The sequence below is a fragment of the Rattus rattus genome, chromosome 1 (genome assembly GCF_011064425.1).
Source record: "Rattus rattus isolate New Zealand chromosome 1, Rrattus_CSIRO_v1, whole genome shotgun sequence".
NCBI lineage: Eukaryota > Metazoa > Chordata > Mammalia > Rodentia > Muridae > Rattus > Rattus rattus.
The window spans coordinates 230,117,868-230,143,731 of NC_046154.1; the positions used below are offsets into that span (position 1 = coordinate 230,117,868).

General features: G+C 40.9%; 1 protein-coding gene across 1 annotated transcript in view; it reads right to left on the bottom strand.

Moving 5' to 3' along the window:
• Positions 1-25,864, bottom strand: part of Sntb1 (syntrophin beta 1) — a 262,065-nt gene that overhangs the window by 81,213 nt on the left and 154,988 nt on the right. Inside the window, exon 3 of the mRNA XM_032915591.1 lies at positions 17,822-18,029. Coding sequence (XP_032771482.1) covers positions 17,822-18,029 — 208 coding nt within the window. The remainder of the gene's footprint in view (positions 1-17,821; positions 18,030-25,864) is intronic.

Genomic DNA, 25,864 nt, shown 5'->3' on the forward strand with positions numbered 1-25,864 from the left:
CAAGTACAATAGAACAGAGCAGCGGGTGTTCAGTCAGTGACAAAGAATGAGTAAATACAGCAGCTTAAACCATTTTTGAAAATCAACTATGTGCCATTTTCTCTACAGTGGTAAAGATGGGGAGTTATAATGGTGAAAGGGACTCAGACACTACTATCCTAAACAAATTGAAATGGGTGCTTTCTATCAGGTTGTATTAAAGCCTTAATGTCTCTCAAAAGGGAAAATGTGGCATCATCTGCAAAGTTATTGATTTCCAACTACAGTATTTTTCACGTGTGGATTTCATTTCCAACTGAAGAAACAGTTGGGAAAGTGGTATCTTTGAAAATAAACGAAGAATGATAGCTTATGTGGGCTCTGAAGAACCCACAGAGCTACTTTTGCATGGATTATTACGACCATTTGTTTGTAGAAGCTCAGAGAAACTGCCAGGGTTTTCCTCCAGCTCCCTACTTGCCCCACCCCGCTCCAAGACACCAATGCTTGAAAGAGCAGAATGGGTTGAGAATTGGGTCTTTTACTCATGGATAGCACAGCAGGTGCTCCTTTCCCCTCATATAACCAGAGTGTGCAAACACAATTGTGCAGAATCACTCATTACCCCTGGGCCCATGTTTTCTCTGGAGATGGTTAAAACAATTTTTTGCAAGTCAAAACAGCCACCCCATCTTAGTAACATGACTGAGTTTACAGTCCACTTTGCTTTGCTTCTTTTTCCTCCCCTCCCATCCTCTTCCTGCCCCCTTCTCTTATCCTTTCTGTCTTTTGAAAATAGGAGCTCATGTATTCCAGTCTAGCCTCAGACTCTCTATGTTTCCTAGGGTGATCTTCATGTACGATAGGCAAACACTCTATCAACTGAGTTACTTCCATAACTCAACAATCACTTGAACTAACTTGCCTTGTATTAGGAGCCAGGAAGAGTCTCTCTGCATATACTCACAGATTGGATACAATATTTCTCTGGCATAGCATGTCTCCTAGAATGCAATGGAAAGATATTTTACATACAGCTTCCCATAGGAAAATTGTTGTAAAGGCCAGAGGAGTATGCCCTTGGGTGCCCTGGATCTGGCTGAGCATGTCTTGAAAAAGATAGACAGCTTTAATGTTTTCAAATGTCACCAACACCAATATACTTGTGGCCAGGGCCACATGGCTTGTCTAGAGAGGTCTTAAATTTACTCTGACTGAACATCAAGGTTAGATATCAGTTTACTTTTGGTAATAAAACTCATTACCTGGCTCTTCAACATTTCAACATTTCTCCTTAGTTCATGCTTCATAAAGCATTTGCTCATGTGGAGGGAATAACTTTTAATTTACAAGAAGATGCATGGCAGCGTTTCCCTTATCCCTTGATTACTTATTACTTCCTATAAACCATGGAATCTGCTCTGCAGCCCAGCTTTTCTTATTGCTCATCTCTATGACGATGCCTGTGCACTCGTAGCTGCTCCTTCCCGACTCTATCTCACCGTGTATCTGGCAATCGCAATGGTTTAATATGTACACTATGCAACTCATTAGCTGCACATTAGTATCTGAGCCAAGAAGCAACATGATGGATCCAGCAATATGTGTGATCTCAGGTCAGCATCTCAGCCGAGGGTTCACAAAATGCAAAGGTCAGCAGCTTGGCTTGGCTCTTGGTACACAGCGTACATCCTGCCGTAAGTAGGCACTGGAGAAGGTAGAGAAGGCAGCAAGTATGGGGTCACCTAAAAGTTCATGGAAGAAGCATTCCTGTGCAGGACCCCAGAGCTTCATGATTATCAACTTGCTTTCCTGCTCACATGAAGAATTGATTGAGTTTATGATCAAAATAAGAGAAAAGGAGAAAGCTTTGAATATCCACATGGCATTATCATATTTCCAGGAATGAAATATTGGCATCCAAGTGAGCAGCCGCTGGACCAGGCTGAAAGTTTAAAGTAAGTCTGTTTAACTTCAAGTGTTATTTTATCATCCAAATAGCATAAGCTGAATAACACACCTCCAATTCAGGCATGCATAATGATCGCTGCATGCGTTCCTTCTTCTCTCTTTCTTTCTCTCTCTCTCTCTCTCTCTCTCTCTCTCTCTCTCTCTCTCTCTCTCATTTCTTCACTAATGGGATGTAATGATAAACACACCTTTAAGAATAGTTACATCAAGGGGTTGGGGATTTAGCTCAGTGATAGAGCACTTGACTAGCAAGCGCAAGGCCCTGGGTTCAGTCCCCAGCTCTGAAAAAAAAGAAAAGAAAAAAAAAAAAAAGAATAGTTACATCAAGCCTGGCTCTCCAACCCTCTCCATCATGCCTCCTCCCCCTTTGAATACAAACACTGCTTACACACTTCTTTTTCTTTCCTTCTTTTTTCTTCCTTTTCTCCCTCCCTCACTTTCTCCCTCCATCCTTCTCTCTTTCTTTTCCTTCCTTCTCTTTCTTTCCCTTCTTTCTCTCTTTCCCTTCTTTCTCTCCCTTCTTTCTTCCCTTCCTTCCTCCCCCTCCCCCATCTCTCTTTCTTTCTTTCTTTCCTTCTTTCTTTCTTTCTCTCTCTCTCTCTTTCTTTCTTTCTTTCTTTCTTTCTTTCTTTCTTTCTTTCTTTCTTTCTTTCTTTCTTTCTTTCCTTCCTTCCTTCCTCCCTTCCTTCCTTCTTTCTATAAACCCTAGCAGGAGCAGAATGACCAGGTCAGAAAGTTTCCCCACATCCCAGGGAGGTTGTGATTCAAAGCAGATACTTCACATGTGTGTTAGGACTGTCGATTTCTCTTTCTGAGTGGCACGATAATCTGTATACTTTCAGCTACTGGTGATCTTAGAGAGGAAGCCTGATCGGATCTTTATAGCATGCTTGTTCATTTTGGATTTTGATTCTTTTTTAAAAGCTTAGGTTGCTTTCTATTTAGAATTAGTTTTGATTTGAATGAATAAATGAACAAAGAAAGTATTATGTGTAAAATACCAGGATCTGCCATGGTTGGATTTTTCTAAGATCATTTTAAAATAAAAGGCCCAGAGAATAGAATTTCTTGTCAACAAAATTTAAAAAGAAGACTTTGTTCTCAATGCTCACACACATAGGGTAGGTGCTCAATCTCAATAAGTACTTTGTACTGAGACAGCAAGAAGACATATCCATGAGTGACAGAACCTGCGCCTGTCCTGAGAGAGTGCAGGACTCCTGCAGAGCTGGGCAGCCAATCATCATAAACAGAGGTGTACGCTCACTTGCTCAGCGAATCAGGCTCTATAGGGAGGTTGTGCAGAGTCTTGGGCATTTACAATAACTGATGAAGATTAAATCACTCTATAAAACATCGAGAAAATGTTTACTTATGCACTTAAAACTTGTATAGTTCTTTAGAATTAAAACACCATGGCAGAACAATTTTAAGAGTCGAATGTTCATGTGCAAATCTATTTTTAGTACCATCCATACAGCTTTAGACTGTATTTCATAAAAAGCAATGCAATACATCTCTCTCAAATATTGAATTCATATATACAGCTTTACCATTCCAAAGTAGTATTGATATTACAGAATTCAGCTTCCCGGGGTGACATAGCCTGCTGGTCACCCTTGTTTGATACAGCAACATGCTAACCACCATTCTTTTTTTCACAATTTGCCTCCAGGTTCCTGGCTCTGGGTGCCTGGATCTACAACCTTAAGAGGAGCAGGCAGGAAGAAAGAGAGAAAGAAAATATATACATTTGGCTAAAGGGGATGCCATGTGATTCTATGGTTGATTTTTATGTTCTGCAATAGGTTGTCTTTGAAGCCATGCAAAGAATTCTAAAAGTGCACTACAGCAGCATAGGAGTGAGGTACAATTGCCAAAGGAGATTGCTAACAAAAGTAGTCAGTATGACCTGAACACAGGGCACGCACACCCACACACACACACACACCAGACACACACACACACACACAGAGAGAGAGAGAGAGAGAGAGAGAGAGAGAGAGAGAGAGAGAGAGAGTTTTTCCAGTGTTCCAGCCACATAAGATTAATGGTTATTCTTAAATGAGGCCATGCATTTCTGGGGCTTTAAGTTGCCATCCTGAGTCTTTCTATCTGAACTTAATATCCTACTTAAAGACCTCCCTTAACCTCCCAGGCCAAGGTAGCTGATGTTTCTTCCTTTGATCCCTATAGCTTTAGTGCAGAGGTGTTTTACCAAATGTAGTGTTCCATATTTGAAACGCATAACTCTGTGTTTGTATTTCTTGTTCATTTGTGAGTCCTCAGGGAACATTTTCATATATCCAACTCTTGACGATTATAAACAATGACTGAGAACCAATTTCTCCTTCCTACATTCACCTCGCCTGGTCTTTATAACACGTCCCACTAAATTATCAGTTCATACATTTTATCTGCAGCTTCTCTGCAGCAGTGGAAGCTCCACCATAGCAACCACCTTGTCCATCCCATTCATCGTCGTGGTTTCAGTACTTACACTCCTGTGGCAAGCTGCATGTGTTAAATGCTCTAATTTGACTAGTGAATGAAGTCGAGCTGATGCTTGACGTTTAGCACATGGATAAGTAAATTCCAACTGTATATTTTCATTAAAAATGAAAATCTTGCTATGGTTCTCAAGCAAAACAATGTCAAACCCTTAAAAGATGAGAAATGAATTAAAACAAAACAACAGCAAAACAAAATATTGAACTCTACCCCTCACCACCAAGATTCTTGAAGTGGTTCCAGTTTGATTTTAGAGCATTTTTTTTCCTCACAAAAAAGGTCAGGTGGAGAAAGTCTCTCTAGGTGGCAGGAAAAGCATAAAAATGACCTTTAAACCCAGTTATTATACACAATAAAGCCTCTGTGCTTTTGACAGGAGAAAAACATCTCAGTGATGGATCAAATGGTGGGAGACCTTGTGCCAGGAGGAGTTGGTTTCTGCATTCCTAACCTCACTCTGACAGAATAATACCAAGGGGGCACGCAAAGCTTCCAGAAAGCTGTTTTTAAATGTGAACACAAGGTCCACAAAAAAAACCTGAACCTTTTAACCAACTGAACCTTCTGCAAGGCCAATGATCTGATGAGAACTTCAAAGAGGGGTTGGAGTGTTGCAGATCCACACCTAATTATAATTTATCTTGGGCCATCTTTAGCTCCCTTATCGTCCCTTTCTCATCTCTGAGTCTGATCTCATAACCTTGTGAGTATCAGGTGAAACCTGAAAATTAATTTAGCAGACCACTAGCTTCCACCAACCACAAAAGCTAAGATTGCTGTCAGATAGTCTCTGAGGCTGGTTTGGAGGCTCCCCGACTGTGGTAAACCCCACTCTGATGTGTCCACCAGTGTATCTGCAAAGAGCCTTAGTTTATGTCTTTCTTTCTTCTGTTACCTTAAAAAAAATTCCGGAAACTGCTTCCATGTTGGACCATGGAGTTCAGGGTGACCTAAATCTGTGTTCTTGGGCCATGCTTACTCATAGTTGGCTATAGAATGAGCCCTTATTCCCTCTGAGGTGAGAGCAGAGCAAAATAACTACTGTTTTAAAGTTCCTTTCTTTTTGTCCAGCACGACATTTTTACTGATTATTTCACACCATGCACCCTGATCATGCTCACTTCCCTATCTGCCCCTTGCCCTTTCCCAGAGAAAGGCTCAGCTGCAGTAGTGCACGCACTGGAGGAAAGCATCAGCATGGTGTGAGTAGCCAGTGCAAACTTAGAGCTTTGGAAGATCGAAGCACACAAAAGTGAATGCTCATCTGAAGACTTTGCAAAATACCCAAGGATGCGTCTGAAGTCTCTCTTGATTGGTGGAGTTCTCTAAGACATTTTCTACTACATTGCTTCTGTCAAAACTCCAGTTAAATTGAGTTTCCTTTCTTCATTTTCTCATCCATGAGTATCCAGTTGGGGGGATACTCATGTTAAACAAAGCAGTGCCACCGGGCGTCCACTAGCTGGAGACATGTAGCTGAGCCCAAGATGCCTACATTGACGTACCCATAAAGTTCTTATCTACTTTCCTCCATCCCTCATATTCCAAGATAACTTTTTCATTTTTTTCCTATTCCTTTCCAGGAGGTAGAGTTCCTAATTTGTGCCTGCCTCTGCTCTCACTCCAGTTTCAGGCACTCCAGTAGACTTCCCTTACAGTCCCCAGTGGCATTAGAGCAAGGACAGGAAGGATCATACATTCATGTCATTCTAAATAGACACAATAGTGTTTTGCCTCCATGGTGAGATGTAAACTAGAGAGTCAGTTACGACTGGTGAGAAAGTCAGAGAGTGAGTTTTTGGCTCATGATTATTGCAAACTAGTTGCGGGACTATGGTTAACTTCCACAAATTGCTAATTCATATTTTCTTGTATTTTTCTTCTTGCTCTAGCTCCAGAGTTCTATAAAGAGTCATGGTTCTAGGAAACATGGAAAAAGCAGGGCATACAACTGGGTTGTACTTTCTGGGGGCAGGGGTGCGATCAGCAAGCGGTTCCTGATTCCCAGTCTAAAGCTACTGTAGTGTAAAAGGAAGATGTGTTCGTACAGAAGGAAGATCAGCTATTCAAAGATCATCAAGATTGGGCAACTTGACGTTTCAAGGAAGGCAGTCCTTAAATGACAAAGTTTATGGGTTCAACATTTCTCCATGAAACAAGGATTGTTTTGAACAGAGAAATGAGGGCTAAAGATATATTCTGCATAGTGCTTGGCTAGTGAAACCCTGGGTTCAATCCCAAGAACTACAGAAATTGGGAATGATTAGACCTGCCTATAATCTCAGCACTGGGGTGGGGGAAGCGAGAGAGTCAGAAGTTCAAAGGTCAAGTTCTCCTATGTTGCATACTGGATTGGAGGTGAGCCTGAGACTCAGCCTATAAAAAAAAGAAAGAACATAGAACTCCAACCTCAGCCCAGAAATTTGCAAGGACACTTTGGAGACAGAATGTAAATTATATTTTATTTCAGAGAAAATACACTGTAGCACCCAGGAGATCATCTTCTGGCTACTGCTACTACTGCTAGACCACCATATTCATTGAACAATCTCAGGTTGACTTTTTTTCCCCAGACACTGCCTAGGTGCCGGAGCTACAGTCCATTTTCTTTCAAGATTACAGTGTGCAGGGCAAAAACACTTCAGGGGATAGTGCCTCTCCATGAGATGTGGTAATAGTGGTACAAGGAAAGTGGTTTGATAGTCTGGCTAAACCTATACTCCTCACCTGCGTCTTGATTTGGGATTGATTCTAAAACTCTATCCATACTTGTATTTCCATTCCCACCTCTAACTAGAAGACAGCATACAGTACGTCATTTGCTTGCCAAATGACCCAGGAGACTGATTCAACTCCCAGGGCCTGAGAAGAACAACTTGAGGGAGTGTCAAAATGGAAATGGAGAAAGAGTCCATGCTGGGATGGGATGTTATAACATGAAGACAGTCGTGAGCAAACCTAAGCATGTAGGGTGGTGGCCGAAAGCTTCTACATGTCCCAGAATTGTCCACTGTCATCATCCATTCTTCATCTAAGGATCTCAGGGACAATTGCTCAATTTTTTTCCTTGCAGGAGCAATTATAGTACAGATGGTTTGCTCTCCCATACAATTGACCCTATCAGCGAGCCTTACCTGATGCAGGATGACACAGACTCTTTCCTTCTTCAGAGAACACACTTTAGGTGGCAGATAAGTCCCTTCTCCCACCTCCAGCTCTCATAGCCAATGCCTGGTTCACAGCAGGGATAAAAATCTCTTGACTTAACATGTGAGAGTTCTGGGTGTCGAAGTGCTACCCAGAGCTGGGAAGCTTAGCTGAAGTCGGAGTTTAGCTGTTACCATGGCCTTGTTCGTCTTCCTTCCTTGTTTCCTGTTTCACTTACTTCCCCAGGACCTTCACTTACTTCTAAGACCTTCCATTAGCAAAGTCCTCCCTACAACTCAACGGTTAAAAGAATCTAATTATCAGTGAATGCAAGGCCCAATGACTACTGTACAATAAAATGTCATACATTGCTTCAACAGCTCCCATGATTCTGATGCATACTAGTGAGCTCCGCTTTCTTCCTTTGATGCATCCTGCAACCATTGAGAAATGCTTCCTGTTGCATTTTTCTCAGGTCATCACGTTGAGGACTTCTGCTGGATTCTTAAGAAAATTTTATTGATATGACATCCTGGTCACATCCTCCTGTGGGAGCATAGGACGCACTTCCTCTTGTCCCTTCTAAGCAGGCTTTACACATTGATTTACATGCCAATTTACCCAGCTCCCTAATGCATCCTCCATGTGGACCCACATCCTGTGTAGTGTCCTTCACTCTCAAGCCATGAGAATATGTGGCTAACACCTGCTCATCTGCTCAGGGTGAGGTATTTCCTGTTCAAGTATTTCACACTGTTCAGGGCGGAGAATCCTTCCCTCACTGTGAGGATGAATAGAAAGTGCTTAGAAAAACCAATGGGGGAAACATTAAAAAGTCTTCTTTTCCTTATGCAAGTCACATTTTTCTAGATTATATCTAGCTAATAAACGATGGATAGTCTATAATGTCTAAACTGTAGAACCAATGCTATCACAGTTTAATAGTTATACAAACAAGCCCAGAGTCTTCTGTCTTGAGTTAAATCATGTGCTCCAAAGAGAATTAGGCAGGCACACAGTAAGATATATGAGTCATTCCACAAGGGGTGAAATGCCCAGAATCCTACCACTCTCACATGGGCATGTGGAATGTTTCCACCTTGGAGATCGCAAATGACTCATGATACTAAACTGTGTCCCGTGAAATCACAAGGAAAAGCAGCATATGCTCATGTGCTCATTATGGAGGCCTCTGGTACCCATTCCCCCACCCCCAATGTAAATCTCTGATATTTTATGTGAAAGAATGGAAGTGTATGTAGGGGAAACTGAGACTTAAATCCATACTTGCTCATTGAACCTAAAATGCCAAGATGGAAGCTACCCAGGCTGTCGCCCGGTTTTCCTCAGTCTTGTTGCATCTCAAACATGACGCATTTAGGAACTCAAAGACTGCTTTTGAAAGCAACACAACAGACCTATTAGTACTTAATTGCATTAACAGTCTGGTTCCCAACATAGCCAGCCTTCTTGATTTAGGGATGCTGGAAGAAGCCTGCACAGCACTTCTATTTCCATCTCTTATCAGATGGGAGTTCCTTCAGGTTAGAAACTATTTTCTCCCTGTAAGGAGTGGTGGGAAATTCTGACTTAGGTAAAATTTGGGCAGATGGTAAGTGATTTATTTAGAGACTCCAGAAATATCGCTCCATTAATTACGCGGTTGAGAACCTGATTACCAGGAGCTTATTGATGCTGGCCAGGGTTGTTTCACATTTACACTTGAGATTCTTTTAATGGATCTGGGCAAGGGAGCTAGAAAATGTGAAGGTGGAATGGTTGGTTGGCTCTATCTGAAACTTGGTGGAGTTGCTGCGGATAAATGATTACTGCTGAGACTGAGGAGCAACGAGAACATAGGTGAGAAAATAAAACACGGAGACCAACACACACACATATACACAAAAGGATCTGTATAGTACATAGAAAAAGAGACAGATGTATAGATGAATGAACATAGAATGAGAGAGAGGGAGAAGGGGAAAGAGGGAGAGGAAATGAAGGAGAGGGGTTGTGTGTGTGTGTGTGTGTGTGTGTGTGTGTGTGTGTGTGTGTGTAACGGGGGTCAGAGAGGAGTCAGGTGGGGATAGTGAATGGACCTGCTTTTACACAAGATGTTAAACAGTAAAATTGACTATGAAAGCTGAAACTACACAATTGAATGGAATAATAAATTTGGAACATAAGGATGATCCCATTACCCTCAACAATTTTTATCAACATCATATAAATTCTCTTCTTCATACCTATGAATCTATAGGGAAGTGTGACTGTTGCATTTTTTCATTGGCATTTATTTAACACTTTATGATTTAGATATGAGAAAGACTGGGAATGGCAATCATCTTTCCTTTGTACACGAGACGCCTTAATCTGTAGTACACTGAATAGAGCGTCCTTGCTTTCTTTGCCTCATCACTTTTGAGACAAAACAGCCTGTTTTCTCTGTTTCAGAAAAGTGTTTTACCCTTTCTGTTTTCATCAATTAACAATATCATATCCTTTGTACTTTCTCTTTTGTACATTAATACAATATATAAATATTTTTTGAATCAGCATCTTACTGTGTTTCCCAGGCTGGCTACACCCCTCTTGACTGTCTTTGAGTGTTAGAACAGTGACCATCCCTTTACCCCTAAATGAGGTACAATGTGTCTCTGGACGCTTCCCACGGGCACCTCTCACTGTCTTTACTTCCTCTGGAGTCTTTTCACTCTCAGCCATAGCCACTCTCTTTGGCTTTGAGTCTGCCTCCACTGCACTCCGCCTGTCAATTTATTAACAGTGCCTTGAGTAATATCAATGTCAACATGCCTACAGGCAGCTATTTCTTTTATAATTCCACCAATATTTGGTTCAAATTTTATTTTTACAGTCATCACTCGTATATTTTTAGCATTATCACTTTTCATCTCTGTTTTATTATTCATTCTTGGGGAATGCCATGTGGATTAAACACTTGTAGACAAAGAGAAAGATCACCCATTCACTTACTGGAAGTGTGAGAATTGACTATAAACTGCTGACATATCACCAACATACCTTGGATAGAGGGGTGTGCTATGCCACTTCTCTGGAGGTCTATCTTTCATCTACCTAATGATCTGTTGACCGAAGAGCATGTACTACATGTGCATGTTCATACTTAGGGTGCCATTGCAAATGTAATTCTGTAGTCATGCCAAAATGCAAACTATGTGTACTGGCTGGTTTGGGGTGTCAACTTGACACAAGCTGGAGTTATCACAGAAAAGGAGCCTCAGTTGTGGAAATGCCTCCATGAGACCTAGCTGTAAGGCATTTTCTCAACTAGTGGTCAAGGTGGGAGGACCCGCCCATTGTGGGTGGTGCTGTCCCAGGCTGGTAGTCCTGGGTTCTATAAGAAAGCAAGCTGAGCAAGCCAGGGGAAGCCAGCCAGTAAGACACATCCCTCCATGGCCTCTGCATCAGCTCCTGCTTCCTGACCTGCTTGAGTTCCAGTCCTGACTTCTTTTGGTGATGAACAGCATGGAAGTGTAAGCTGAATTAAAGCCTTTCCTCCTCAATTTGCTTCTTGGTCATGATGTTTGTGCAGGAATAGGAACCCTGACTAAGACACTATGTGTCTAGAAACATTGTCTTCCCTCGATGTGCCCCATCACAGGTGATTCCAGCCTCTCTAAGACTTCTTTAAACTTTAGTAGCATAAAATCTGGAAGAAAGGAAAAAGTCTTGCGTGGAGAATAAAGGAAAGGCTTAAGCAGAGAAATCTAATTATCTGACAGTGTCAAGAGGGTATTAAGAAAAGAATCTCTGACTTTCTTCTCTTAGTGTCATCAATGGATGAGAACAAGATAACAATGGGTGGAAAAGGGTGATATTACAAGTGTTGCTCTTTCCTAGTTATACAATTGCAAAGGACACTACTTGTTATTAGTTGTCTCTTAGTTTTGAAGCTGCTCTCTTGGTTTGTGATGCTACAGGGGGAGTGTTCTCTGGGAAGCCTTACTCAGAAGAGCAGGTGCCTCCTGGGCCCCCTTATTGGCTCAGTCTGGTGGAAAGTGCTCGAAAGAGAAACTGAGATTTTAGAAGAGGGATCTCAAAATGGTTCCATGGGGTTTCCAGGATTACTTCATGGGACTGAAGCTATTAAAACTCATTGCCTGAAACAGAGTAGCCACAGTATGAATAACCAATGTCCTCTGTGCCAACCATGGGAAGGCACGGCCACAAGGAAGTTGCATTGAAAAGAATCTGAAATGAGAATAAGGAAAGCTGAAAATCTACTTGCATCTTGAAGCTCACAAACGGGTGCTTTGGTTTGCTGTGTTGCAGTTTTAATCTAATGTGGAATTACCTGCAAATTGATCCCAAGGCAATTCAAATGTCCAATATAAGAGGACGCACAACAGACTTCAAAGGTCTCTCCATTTACTGTTGTTTCTCTATGCATCCAGAGAGAGAACATAGCTTTCTAATGTGAAATAGGGACACTGAAAACACTTCAATGTATAAATAATTGAGAAAACTATTTAAAAAGTTAAAAAATAAGGTGATGTGGAATACATATTATAAGTTATGGGTGGAGTTGGTATTTATGGGACTTGTGAGCACACACTAGAGGAAAATGGAAAGGCTTTTCCCTGACTTATGCAACATGTCCATGGGTTTTAGTGCTCATCGAGACACAATATGGGTATAACTTAGGACCCAGCCAGCAAAGAGCTAAGGAAGATGTCTCTGTTTATAGCCTGTAGTGGCACCGATGAGGCAGAGTCTGAGATAAAGTACTAGGACTCAAGGAGAGAAGTAAATGGGTGTACTGGATGATTGACAGGGGAATCTTCTAAAGACTAAATCAAAGAAATAATTTTACCCTAGTGTTGTTCCAGTGTGTCATAATTTTTGTATGTGAATTTTGAGTGGGACTTTAGATAAAATACCTTCCATTCTGGACCCTGCATTTCCTCTTCTATAAGAACAAGAAATTGGTTTAGGTCAGGTTGGAGTTCCTCTCACTCTGTTTTTGAATGTAGATGCTGTCTCTTGTTCACCAATCCAGACTTAGATCATTGTGTAACTCTCCATATCATCCACAAAAGACTGAAGAGATGGTTGAATGGGTAAGAATGATTGCTGTGCATGTATAAGAATGTAAGTAGATAGCCTAGATTGCACATAAAAGGCTAGATGTAACCATGTGCACCTCAGGAGCTGAGAGTGGGGAGGACTGGAGATAAGATAATGGTCAGGGCTTACTGGCCTCTAGCCTAGCCATAGGCCAATGAGAGACCCTGTTTTAAGGATGTCAATGATAGAGCAGACCATCTAATGTTCTACCATGTTGTCTACAAGCATTCACAGGCACAGGTACTCTTCTGACACATGTGAATGAAACACATACATATATACATATACATACATGTATCCATGTATCCATGTACATACACACAGACACAGACACAAACATAGACACACACACACACACACACACACACACACACACACACACACACACACTTTTCACTAAGTCAGGGCTATTCATGCATGGGAGAACCTGCAGAAGAGTCTCTGGTGTGTCCTTTACCCTCTTCAGAAGCTGAACTATCGAATACCCCCATTCTTTTCTTATCCTCTCTGGCAGTGCAGTGAGCTTTTCAGTCACTGGAGTCATCTTTTGACTTCCTCAACTGTTTCAAGAAGAGAAGAGTGTTAATATTCAGTTTTGTTCCTGTGTAGAGTCAAGGAGGTCTTGGGATTTGCACGGAACAGGAATTTACAAAGGAAATTGATGCCACATCACATTATGCTCATGTAAGCCTCCCTTGTAAAATCTTGGAATTAAATATGATTTGCATAGTCCTGTCATGGAGCGCCTATTATTCATCTCCAAATCAAAGCTTAACAGTATAGTGAAAGACAAAGGATATCAATTTAAGGTAAATTGCAGCTGGATATATATAGGATCACATTTTATATCTTTACAAATACCAAGGACATTTTGATATTTGGGATAAGAAAGGCACAGTATTAAGGATTTGCCATTCATTGTATTTGGCTAAAAGCCATCCATATGAATCTCCACTAGAATTTTGTATTAAACATTGATTCAAAAATAAGCCTTGTTTGGATTTGTTCCCTTGGACTTGATGTATGGTAATTTTTTTGAGAAATTTAGAGTTAAAAGCAATAAAGAATATTCTCGCTTATAATAATTGTCCATGATAAGTCATTATTGCTCTTATAAATACGCTGAAGCACACACTCAAGGAGACATCTGCAATAATTATTTGAAATTATATTGTAAGAATAATGGCATTCCCAGAACAGAAAGAGGTTTTTATATGCTCTTATTACTGCTCCATGGGAACACCTAATAATGGCCTACAGATGACTGGGAGAAGTCAAAGGCATAACTCAGTTTTTAAGTAAAAATTATGGAACTTCTGGAAATACAGTAAGTATCACTAGGACTAATACAATGTCACTTTTCAACTATCTGAATAATGAACGATTTTAAATACAGATTATGATTGAAGAGACGAGAGAGGGATGTTGAAGAAAAGAGCGTGACATGCCATAAATCAGCTTGTTTAGACTGTTGTTGAGGTGAGTGTGCATGAATAGCAGTTAATGAAATGTGTGTAAGTGTGCACACACGTGCATATGTATGTCCGAGTGTGTGTTACATGTACATGCAACAGGAGGGTGCATGTGCCTACATGTCTATGAATATAGACTTGGAAGATTTGTGTGCGGGCCAGAGTGCACATATATGTCAGATACAGCTTGTGTCTCTTCACATCCTTGAGTCCTGGGAAGCTCACGCACAGCAGCAAACTTCACCAGTGCTTATGCCTGCCTCTTGCTTCAGGCCAGCCTCACCCATTGGGAATAAGAACACAAGGTCAGTAACAAGGGGTTGGCAGGAGCAGGCTTTCTCTACTAAAGACTATGTTTGGGAGTAACCAGTCTTTTTCTACAGCCATGATGCTTGATGGTTTCAGTTCCTGCTTCTGCTCCTGCTCTTTCAGGTCAAAGGATTGCACAGCATCTTGTCTATTCTCAAGAGCTTCTTTGTGTGGTTCCTGCATCTTAGCTACACCGCATCAACTACTTCTGTTTTAAAACCCTTTAGTCATTACTTTGAATTCCTACTTCTCTCTGCCAGGATGCTGAAGAGGTGTTCCATTTCCTCTCCTAGGACCACTCCCGTTTACACAGGACCTTAACCGAATGAAGATCCATTCTATTCCAATAGGCCCCATCCTTCTCCTTCTATAAAGTGTGTCTGCTGCGTCCATCTCTCCCATATCTATATACACTTTATTATTCAAATTTTTCCATTACAAAGAAAAAATGCCCCTTTGTGGTTTGAAGCTTAGCAGATAGAATACATACTTACTTAGAAACAGAGCCCTGCATTCAATACCCAGCACCACATAAACGAGGCATAGTGACATAAGCTTGCAATCCCAGAAGATTAGAAGTTTGGGAGATCTTTAGCTACACAATGAGTTCAACATCAGATTGGGCTACATGGCCTCAAAAATCAGAACAGCTACTCTCCCCAAAGAAAAACCTGTATCTTTCTGGTGGTACACACCTGTCATATCAGATCGTAGGAGACTGAGACACTCTATATTTGTTTGAGTTATATAGAAACACTCTCATAGAAACCTCTCCCAAACCTGGTCCAAATAAAACTACCCTTCTTTATTTTTCAAAGGGCATGATTTGGTTCATCCTGATCTCAGCATGACTGGAGCTCTAAATATGATTCCAGACAATCAGTCCAATTAGATTTAATATTAGGACCATTGTTGAAAGAGGTGGAACACAGAAGCTTCGACTTAGAGACAACCAACAGTAAGAAAATGAACATGAAATGTTCAGGTCAAGCAGAGATGAGTTCTTTGAGAATGAATCATCAAAGGAGACAGGAGATGGAAAATTGTGACTAATACCATTAAATACATCCTGGGAACACTAGAAGCTTATCCTGGGACACAGGCTGCACAACCTGCCTGTGGTCCAGAAGAGTTGAACTTCTGTCACTTGAAACTTCAGGACTCTTCAATAACAGACTTTCCTCAAAAGAAACACCCCAGAGAAAATAAATGGTGGTCGGTAATAGCAACTGTGACTTTGCAAATGCCAACTGTGCATGTTTCCTGTACCGTTTTTCCTTAAGAACTCCAACTTGAAACATGTGTATTTATATCGAGACCACAGAAATCCCTATGCAGAAATAGTCAATCACCACAGATTCTGCTCTGACTCTTCTGTCATGGTCACACAGCTGTCCCCACTTTTGGTCACCTTCTGAGCCAGCAAATTGTGACAAGTTTCCCGAGGTTCCAAGGTCTTATGATATTGATGCTCTTAACATCTCCACTGTCCTTTAGTTCTCTGACATCTGTGAGAGATGGGACAACAAACCAGACAACCCACTGTGCACTGAACGTGTGGCCCAGACCCGTGTGTGAACAGGTGGCCACAAAAAACCATGGTGGGAAATAGCAGAGTGGTCTGTTCAGGTGTTATATCCAAGTGCCATTTGACTAGACCTTCTCGGATGACAGGATTCATTGGCAGGAAAGTTATGATTGCAACATCTCTATTCCTATTTACCATCTATTATAAGGGGAGTCATAGTGAGGTCAAACTGTCTCAAAACCCGGTGTTCAGAAGCACTAGAAGCACTGCAGGGTCAAGGGATAGCAAGCAGACGTAAGAACAATGGCCAAGGCTCCTTCGAGCCTTACTATCCCCAACATAGAACATGCTTTGGGAAAGAAAATCTGAGTAACACTCTTAATGTTATATACAAACTTTAATACATATAACTTAATGTTATATATAAACTTTTCCATGGCAGCTGTCTTCCATGAGACACAGTTGTGTCTTCATCACCACTACCCCCACCACCACCACCCCCACCACCGCCTCCACCACTATCATCATTATGTAAAAGAACTATTTTTTTAATCCATCATTTTTATACAAGCCAAAGAGTGATATATTCCATATTAGCCCATCTTTGCTTCAGAGATCTTTATTTAGTTGCCTGATTTGTTAAAATGCCTAAGCTAAGACTTTATGAATTATATTTACAGCATAAATTTAAGCTTCTGCAGTTTTCAACCCTGTGTTAGATTTTCATCTTGTCCCTTTTGTCAAACATATGCATGACTTCTTATACACATATGTAAAAATAGGAATAGGGACAATCTAGGAAAAGGAAGAAGACTGGCCTAAGGAGGAAGAAATCAAGGAGTGGAAATAACACTGAATATATATGCCATCATGAAACCCATGATTATGAATGAGAAATATACTCTAATAACTAAGTTTTAACTGCTTACTGATCTAGTTTGTTTACATTCTTGCCTCACTCTGTATCCCATACAAAATAGATGCTCATTAAGAATGACATTTTTGGAAGAGTACCCTCATGGAAGCAGGGGGAGGGGGAGGGAATGGGGGTTTGAGGAGGGAAAACTGGGAAGGGGGATAACATTTGAAATGTAAGTAAATAAAATAACCAATAAAAATACAATTTCAAAAAAAAGTACAAGGAATAGATAAGGTGGCAATGAATCAGCACAAAGTAGTTGCCCAATAAATCCTCATTATTAATATCATCACTGTTATTTATAAACATATAATTCCTAACAGATTTATTTAAATAAAATAAAAGCAAGTTCATTAAAATCCATAGTATCCATCTCCTAGATGCTGTACCAGAGCACATCACATCACAGAAATCAAACTATTCATTAGCCTTCTCATTCGTCCATTGAGCAGTTACTTGCTTGGGCACATAACCAGCATGGTGGTTTGAATAAGCCCCATAGGACCACAAGGAATGGCACTATTAGGAGGTGTGGCCTTGTTGGAGGAAATGTGTCATTAAAACCCATTCTGACCAACCATTTCAACTCCCTTTCTCCTAGATGCTGTACTAGAGAATACTACAGAAATCAAACTATTCATTTGCCTTCTAATTCGTCCATGGAGCAGTTAGGGACCATATGTACTTTGCCACATATTTGAAGTATGCTAGGAAATGAATGTTGATTAACACAAATTCCCCACATACTGTAATGCTATGAGATCTTCTGCGACAGACAAGAAATCCAATTACCCGTAAGGAGAGAAGCAGCCTATAAAATGATTGAATTTCAGTGGAGGAACTTATGGGCAATTGACAGAGGCGACTTTCTCTTACCTTTTCTGCAAGCCAGCCAAGATGCCTGATCTCACGACTGCCAGCAATACCTGTCTTCCCCAGCTGCTCCCTGATGTCAGCAACCACACGGATCAGCAAGTCACCCACGTTGGAATGGATAGCACTGAACCAGGCTTGGGCAGTGGCAGAGTCCTTACTCCTCAGGACCACTGTGTGCTTAGCATCTGGCGAGTGAATTTCAAGCTGCCTAGGGAGGCAAACAGAGGAGTTGCAGGATGACCTGGTAGTTCTTGCTTCATCACAGCCAACCTTTGTAAGGTGAATACCATGTTTATTCTGGACATTTACATTTATGGTTCCACTATTCCATCATTCATGGAATCATTAATTCAAATCATCAGCTGCCCAGGCTCTGGTTTGTGCCTTTGGAACACAGCATAACAGCCTCATCACAAACACCAACTCCCCTGAATAAGGATATCTCATTTTCCTGTGATGCAGCAGATTCTGAGATCATATTAATTCAGTTGCACAGAGGATTTTAGTATTTCCCCAACACCATTGCTACTGTGGTAGGAAGCAGACCTCAGTAACTGGCCATGTTCTTAACCCCATTTCCCACTATTAGTCAAGATATTTTAAAATAGTAAATGGTCAAATTTTATATTCTTTGATTTTCATTCCTTTTTTTTTTGAGACAGGGTCTCATGTAGCTCATACTGACCCCCAAATTCCATGTAACTGAGGAAGATCTTTAACTATTAATTCTGCCTTCTGTTCTTGCCTTTCAGGTGCTAGGATCGTATGTGTGTACCACTATTCTCTAGTTGTCAAACCTTTATTCTTTAGGAACCTCATCTGTGGTACACTTAAGTATGACTAAATCACATATACACATCTCACAGTTAATACTGAACATCAAAGCTTATGCCAGAGTTGAAGTTGGACCACTCGAGGTGTAGTTGAAAGGATCTGTTTATCTTAATAGTGGGATATTTTAGACAGGCTCCGTGGTGGTTTGAATTTGAATGGTCCCCATAGGCTCTTATAATTGATTGTTAAGTTACCAGGTTCTGGAGTTCTTTGGTAGGATTAGAAGGATGAGAAGGAAGTATGTTACTAGGTGGTGGGAAGGGCTGTGAAGCTTTGAGGTCTCAAAAGCCAGAGAAGGGCTGGGGTACTACTGCCAGGCATAAGCGTGCTGCTCCTTGGCAGAATGTAGACTTTGGGACTTTGGATTACAGAAGCAGCTGCACATTTTAATCGGGGTTTAACAGGTCATACTAGTAGGAGCATGGAAGACAGGGGTTCTGAGAACAATGTAAATTATGATGGCTCTGATAACAGGTTTCAGAGGGAAAGAATATTAAGTGACCTAGAGACCATTCTTACAATATTTCTGGCAATGTGGATACTCTCTGCTATTGCCCCAAATTCTGCCTGTGGCTAAGAAAGGAAAGTTTTGGGTTAATAACACTGGCAGAGGAGATTTCAAGACAGTCTAGTATTAACTGTGTTGCTTGATTCTTAGTGGTCAGGATTATGCAGACCTATAATGAAAAGGAGCAAGCTGGACAAAAAGAAATACAAAATGTACAGTTTAAAGTGAAAAGAAGCACGAGGAAGTGTAATGGAACTAAGTTCAATGCTCAAAAAAGTAAAAGTTTAAGGTGTAGCCTAATACTAAATGGAATAAAGGGAGCTATAATTTCAGGGCAAGGCCCCACCCAGCTAAGATTCAACTTCTAAGAAGGAATTAAGGAAAAGCTTAAGCAGTGAAGGAAACCATCAAAGATAGCGAGCTGATGTGAACGTAATTGAAAGAGTGGGCCAAGTTCCAGTTCCATCAAGCAGCCGAACTTGGCAGCTTTGGCAACATGGTTCTGGCTTTAGAGTGAAGGATACAAGAAAAGGGTTGTGGAATCTCTCTCCACGGCTAAGAAAATCTGCCAAGACCAGGCATTTATTAGGGTTGTCCCTGCATGGAGGCTCAGAGAGACCATTGTGTGAAGCTGCGAAGGGGAAGCCCAAATTGTGTTGGAAATCCAAGATGTTGGAGATGCTAGGGCTGTGGGATACCTGACGAGGAAAGGTGCAGACCAGGCATGGAACTGGCCCAAAACAGAGAAGTTTTCTGCAGTCAATGAAGCAGAAAGGAATTGGAGACCTGAAAAACCCTTTGACAGTAAACATGGAGATGAAGAGTTTGGAGTTTTGCTGACTGGTTTTTGGTCTTGCTTTGGTCCAGAATTTCCTCACTATGCTCCCTTTCTTCTCTTTTGGGACGGTAATATATATTCTGTAGGTGTTAAGTTTTCGGTTTTGATTTTATAGAAGGTTACAATGAAGAGAACCCCTGAGTCTCACAAGAGACTTTGAACTTTAGATGTTTAAATAGTATTGTGACTGTGATGGACTATGGGGGCTTTTGAAGTTGGATCGAATGTACTTTTAAATTATGATTTGGCTACAAGTCCATGGGGGTCAGTGAGTGGAGTACAATGGTTTGAATAAGAATGGCTCCTATAGTTTCATATATTTGAACGCTTAGTCACCAGAGAGTGGAACTCTGATAGAATTAGAAACATTTGGAGATGTGGCCTTGTTGAGGAAGTGTGTCACTGGGGGTCGGTGGGAAAACGTTGAGGTTTCAAGGAATTATGTCAGATTCTCTCTGTCACAACTTGAGGCCTGCTGATCAGGATAGAGCTCTCTATTACTGCTCCAGCACCATACGCCTTGCCATGATGATAATGCACTAAAGCCTCTGAAAGTATAAGCAAGCCCCTAATTATATCCTTTCTTTTATAAGAGTTGCCTTGATCATGGTGTCTCTTCACAGCAACAGAACAGTGACTGAGATGGGTAATGTTTAATCTGTTATTGTGAGGAAATTACAGGTTAATTTTTATGTGTACAAACAGTACAGAAAAGCCTGTCCTGCCCCACCCAGCTTCCCTGATGATTATATTTTACATACTATACTTTAATAACAAAACAAGGAGACTAGCATTGGACAGTAGATATGTCTATGCAGTTTTATCCTATGTGGATTTGTGTAAAGGGCACTGTAATCCTTTGTAAACCACTATTCAACCACCACAATGATTTCCCAGCAACCCTCTTACTACCGTCCAGATTGCCGTGCATTTTCCAGCTCTGTACTTTTCAGTATAGTTATTTTCTATTATAGGGAAATATTTCTCTTTATTCAATGATGTTGGTATTGGGAACCTCAGAACAGAATTAAAATATCCATTAATTTCCTCTCACTGCTTAATAATCATACTACAGTCCAGTAAGAATTTTCTACATTCCAGGCAAAGTTTTTAATCCTTTAATATAATAATAGTAGGATGTTCTCAATAATCCTATGACTTCCATTGTTAGCTGATTTAACATTATTGAAATTTGAAGTTTTGATGGGCAGGGAAGTAATTTACCCAAGGCTACACAGATGGTGATTCTGGAATTCAAACACATGTGAACCTATGAATTTAGAAACAGATTATAGTTCCTCTGTTTTACATTAGGTAGCATCTAAGAGGGAGGCAACTGTTGTCTTCTGTAGCAATCTGAAGACTGGGATTCATTACCTGGGATGCATCCAATAGTGACCTACTCAGCTCCTGCCTTGGAACTATTTTTCAGATCACATGAACATTAGACATCTTAAGGCAACCTGGCCCCATTAACATTTGAAACCGACCTTTGGAGAAAATCATTTAACTCAGAAACCTGAACTGTAGGAAAAAAAATGATTTGGAAAGTGGGATGTCTCTAAGGAGTTTGAGCAACAATTAGCATTCTTTGTAAGAAATTTGAAAATAAGCCATAACAGCCTGAAGGTTTTATGTGAGGAGTCAGGGGACTTTAGCATTGACATCTGTCCCAACCCAGGAGAAAAACAATGCTATGCCTCTTAGGGACTTTCCAAAGAGGCACAGGAAGTCAAGGGTAGGCTTGGGGTTCTAGAAACACATTAAAGAACACTCTTAACCCATCTCTTAACTTCTATCGCTATTTATTGTTCTAGAAAGTTAAAACATGGAAGAACTTTATTAACACTGTTTTCTTTTGAATATCTGGATGATTTTTTTTTAAAATAACAGCTTAGGAAGCCACCACTTTCCCCCCAACCCCTTTGGACACAGAGTCTTGCTATGTTAACTTTTGAACTTGTAATCTTTCTTCTTAACATCCTGAATGCTGTGATTACATATGTGAAACACACGTCCAGCCTTTGAATGTGTTCTGGGAAGTGGATATATGCATGCAATTGCTAACTGGATCAAGCAATAGGAAACTGAAGGCATCCCAGAAATCCTTGCTGTCCTCTGTTTCCAGTGACCACCCACCAAAATATCCAGTCTTAGATTTTGTGTTATCACAGTTGTCTGGTTAGAGTATGATAATTGTGAAGCTGCTTATCTTTATTTCCTTCTTGGTGCTGGGGATTAAACACAGTTTATGCTTGCTAAGTACATACTCTCCAATTGAGCATGATCCTCAGCCTTTAAAAAATTCTTTTTGAGACAGAATCTCTTTAAATTGTCTAGGCTGACTTAGAACCTATTGTATACAACCTTTAGGTCTTAAATTCATTCAGGCCTTAAACTCATCCTGTAGATCAGGCAAGCCTTGAATGAGTGATCTTGTCTTTGCCTTCCAGGAACCTGAGTTGACTGGCCTGTGCTACCACCTGCCTCTGACAGTCTTTCCTGACCTATAAATTATGGTGTTATCTGAATAGTGCGTGTATGGGTGGGGAGGGGAGAGAGGAGAGAGGAGAAAGACACTCACAGAGAGGGAGAGAGACAGAGAGACATAGTCAGGGAAACGATAGAGGGGGAGATCAGGGAAGGAGAGGGAGGAAGGAGAAGGAGGCAGGGAGGGAGGAGGAGAGAGGGATGGAGGAGAGAGAGAGAGAGAGAGAGAGAGAGAGAGAGAGAGAGAGAGAGAGAGAGAGGAGAGAGATCTTCGAAAGTGTTTCTGAGGCAAAGTTTAAATATCGGTTCCTATTGTGTTCTTCAAAGTGTGACCAAGCCCAGCAGCAGCATCTTACTCAGAACTTATTAGAAATATACACTATTTGGTTCTCTTCTCAGCACTATTTAGGAATCCTGGGGGTAGGTGTCACCAACCTGGCAGGCAAACTTGATGTGATTCTAGTTGTAGAAAAGCCACTGTGGAGGCTCATAAAAGTCTCAGTACAGCTGCTGCTAGACTTTCCAGTGGCTCAGGTGAGCAAGTTACTAAGTGGTGAGTTAAAGTATTCAATAAGTCCTCAGAGAAGGGGAGCAGATGACCCAGAGCAGAAGAGGGACCTGGCTCCTTTATAATCAAAGACAATAGAAGAGGTTCTTAATGAAAGGATCCCTCAGAAACCTGGAGTATACTTCTTTCAAAACATCATTTAGTTAAATACAGATGCTTGGAGCTTATCCCAGACTTATCAAGTAAAACCCTGCAGTGGTCAAAGCCTGGGCATATGCTTTAAAATGTTCCCGGACTGGATAGATTGAATGTAGAGTATCCCCACTAAGCCCAGCCTTTTAAGTACAGACAGACAAGACTAGGTGTGTTCAGGGTGGTATGATGAGAGAGAGTTAAAATTAAGAGCCATTTGAAGGGTAGCATGAAAACAATACATGGAAGCTTCCTAAAATCCATATATGAAGGTAATCTAAACAAAATTGCTAAGTAATGGGGACACCCAGTCCCAACTCGCCAAACAAAGTTTCTGGTACTGGGATTGGGTTATACTTAATCGAGTTATTTGCCAAGGGTGTCTCATGGGAACCCCCAACAACCTAGGTTGCTGCCAAGATGGTAGGTTGCTCTTCATAAACTAACAGCAAGTTCCCATTGCTGAAGACAACGCCTAGAAAACTCACTGAACATGGAGAAGTTGAGAACTGGTGTCTACATATTTCCTTTACCCCTATGAGCTTGCCTTCAGTCCAGGCAAGTACACAAGTACAAGAAAATACTCTGCAAGTTACCAAAAAAAAAAAAAAAGCAACAAGCCAAACACAAAACCTTTATCTACGATACTGTCCTGCTTGCAAGATACTCTGGGGCAATGTTGGCATAAAGGTTATGGTAGTAACTTAGCCATATCTGATTTGATTCAAGGCCCATTCCCAACACTGCTTGCTTGGATGACCAAGAACCAGAAACTATCGTTATGTTATATTATGTTATTTATCATTTTATAATCTTTTAGAAGCTTGTTTGTTTTCTAACAAACGGAAAGGGATTCAATCCAGATGGGAGGAGAGATGGAGAGGAGCTAGAGCAGAGGAAAACCATAATCAGGATAAATTACACGAGAAAAACCTCTACAGTCAATGAAAGGGAAAGTGAAAGAGATAGAGGTAGCTTTCAGGACTGAGCCAATAGATGACAGGTGAGCAAGATGGTAATCGACTGCTAAGAAACAAGATTCCTCAAAACCATGTGACTTCTACTCCACACACTTATTATCCCACAGTTTCTCTGGGTCAGGAACTGGGAGGCAGAGTGTAGCTGAGCTGTGTCAGCTGTAATCACAGATCTGATGATGGTTATCTTGCCATTCGAAGGGGAGTTGTCTTGGGCAATACAAGGCAGGCCTGAGACCAGGTCCAGTCAGAGCTGGTACTTCCAGTGTCTCTTCTGCTGTGCCCCATTCTTTCCCTTAGCCAGTTCAAGCTAGGTTACTGTGAAATACAGCTGGAAGCCCTACTTATACTATGATGACAAACGAGAGATTTAATTTCTATAAGCCTTAAATTTCTCCATTCCTCTATAGAACAACACTGGTGGCAATTGTGATGAAAGTGATGATTCTGATGATAATAACTATAAATATTACAAAGAAATTTGCGTGACACTTTATGACTGATAAATCCTTCCATTATCCATTGTTGTTTACACAGTCAATATTTAAGATTACTGACTTAGTAATGGAAAAAGAAACTTTGTTAGTAAATATAAGTAAATGTATTTTGTATTTTCTTCTTATAGTAACATTTATGTTAGCTTTCTCTTCCTGACTATTTAAACATTTTAAATTATATTTATTTAGTGTGTGTTTGAGTGTGTGTGTGTGTGTGTGTGTGTGTGTGTGTGTGTGTGTGTGTGTGTATTGGGCAGATGTAAAAGAAAATGTCCTTTAATTCCAGCATACTCACAACATATCTAGCATGTACTAGGTGCTATAAGAACAAGTGAGTAACCTGGTCAGTAGCCCCAAAAAACTTATCACCTACAGTGGGTTGATCAGTGTGTTCCCAAAATTCAAGTCCAAATAGGACCTTAGACTGATCTTTTTTGCAAATGGAATCCATGAAGATATAGTTCAGACAAGGTGAGAGAGATTCCTTCATCCCACTAACCTATCCATTGGACTGAGGTGGGTGGGTCTAGTCACACTGTAAGACACAGAAGAGAAGCAGTGAGTCAATGTCAGTGGTTCAGTGGGTCAAATGTACTTGCTACCAAGCCTGGCAACATGAGTTCAATCCATGAAACCTATGTTGAAGGAGAATATGAACTTCTGAATGGTGTTCTCTAGCCTCTTCATCATGATATATGTACACTTGCTTACACAGGTACACACACACACACACACACACACACAGAGCACAGAGCAATACATAAAATGAAAAGGGGACAGAAAAGGGACCTCTAGATCATGATATATGCATACTTGCTTGCACAGGCACGTGCACACATGTGTGCACACACACAAAACAATAAATAAAATAAAAATGGGAGGAAAAAAATGGGCCTCCACATCATGATATAGGTATACTTGCTTACACACACACACACACACACACACACACACACACACACACACACAATACACAAAATAAAAAATGGGGGCAGAAAAGGGGCAGAGATGAACAGCAAAGAAGATGACAGAGAGATGCAGCAGTGGGGCAAGGTTTTCAGGTTTTTATATGAAGTTAGGAGTTGGGTATGGTAGGGCTTCTCCATCCTGTCCTCCCAGTAGGAGCCCACCCTGTCAACACACTAGTGTCAGGTCTCCAGATTCTGAAATTTTGAGGTAGATCAGTTTCTATCATTTCC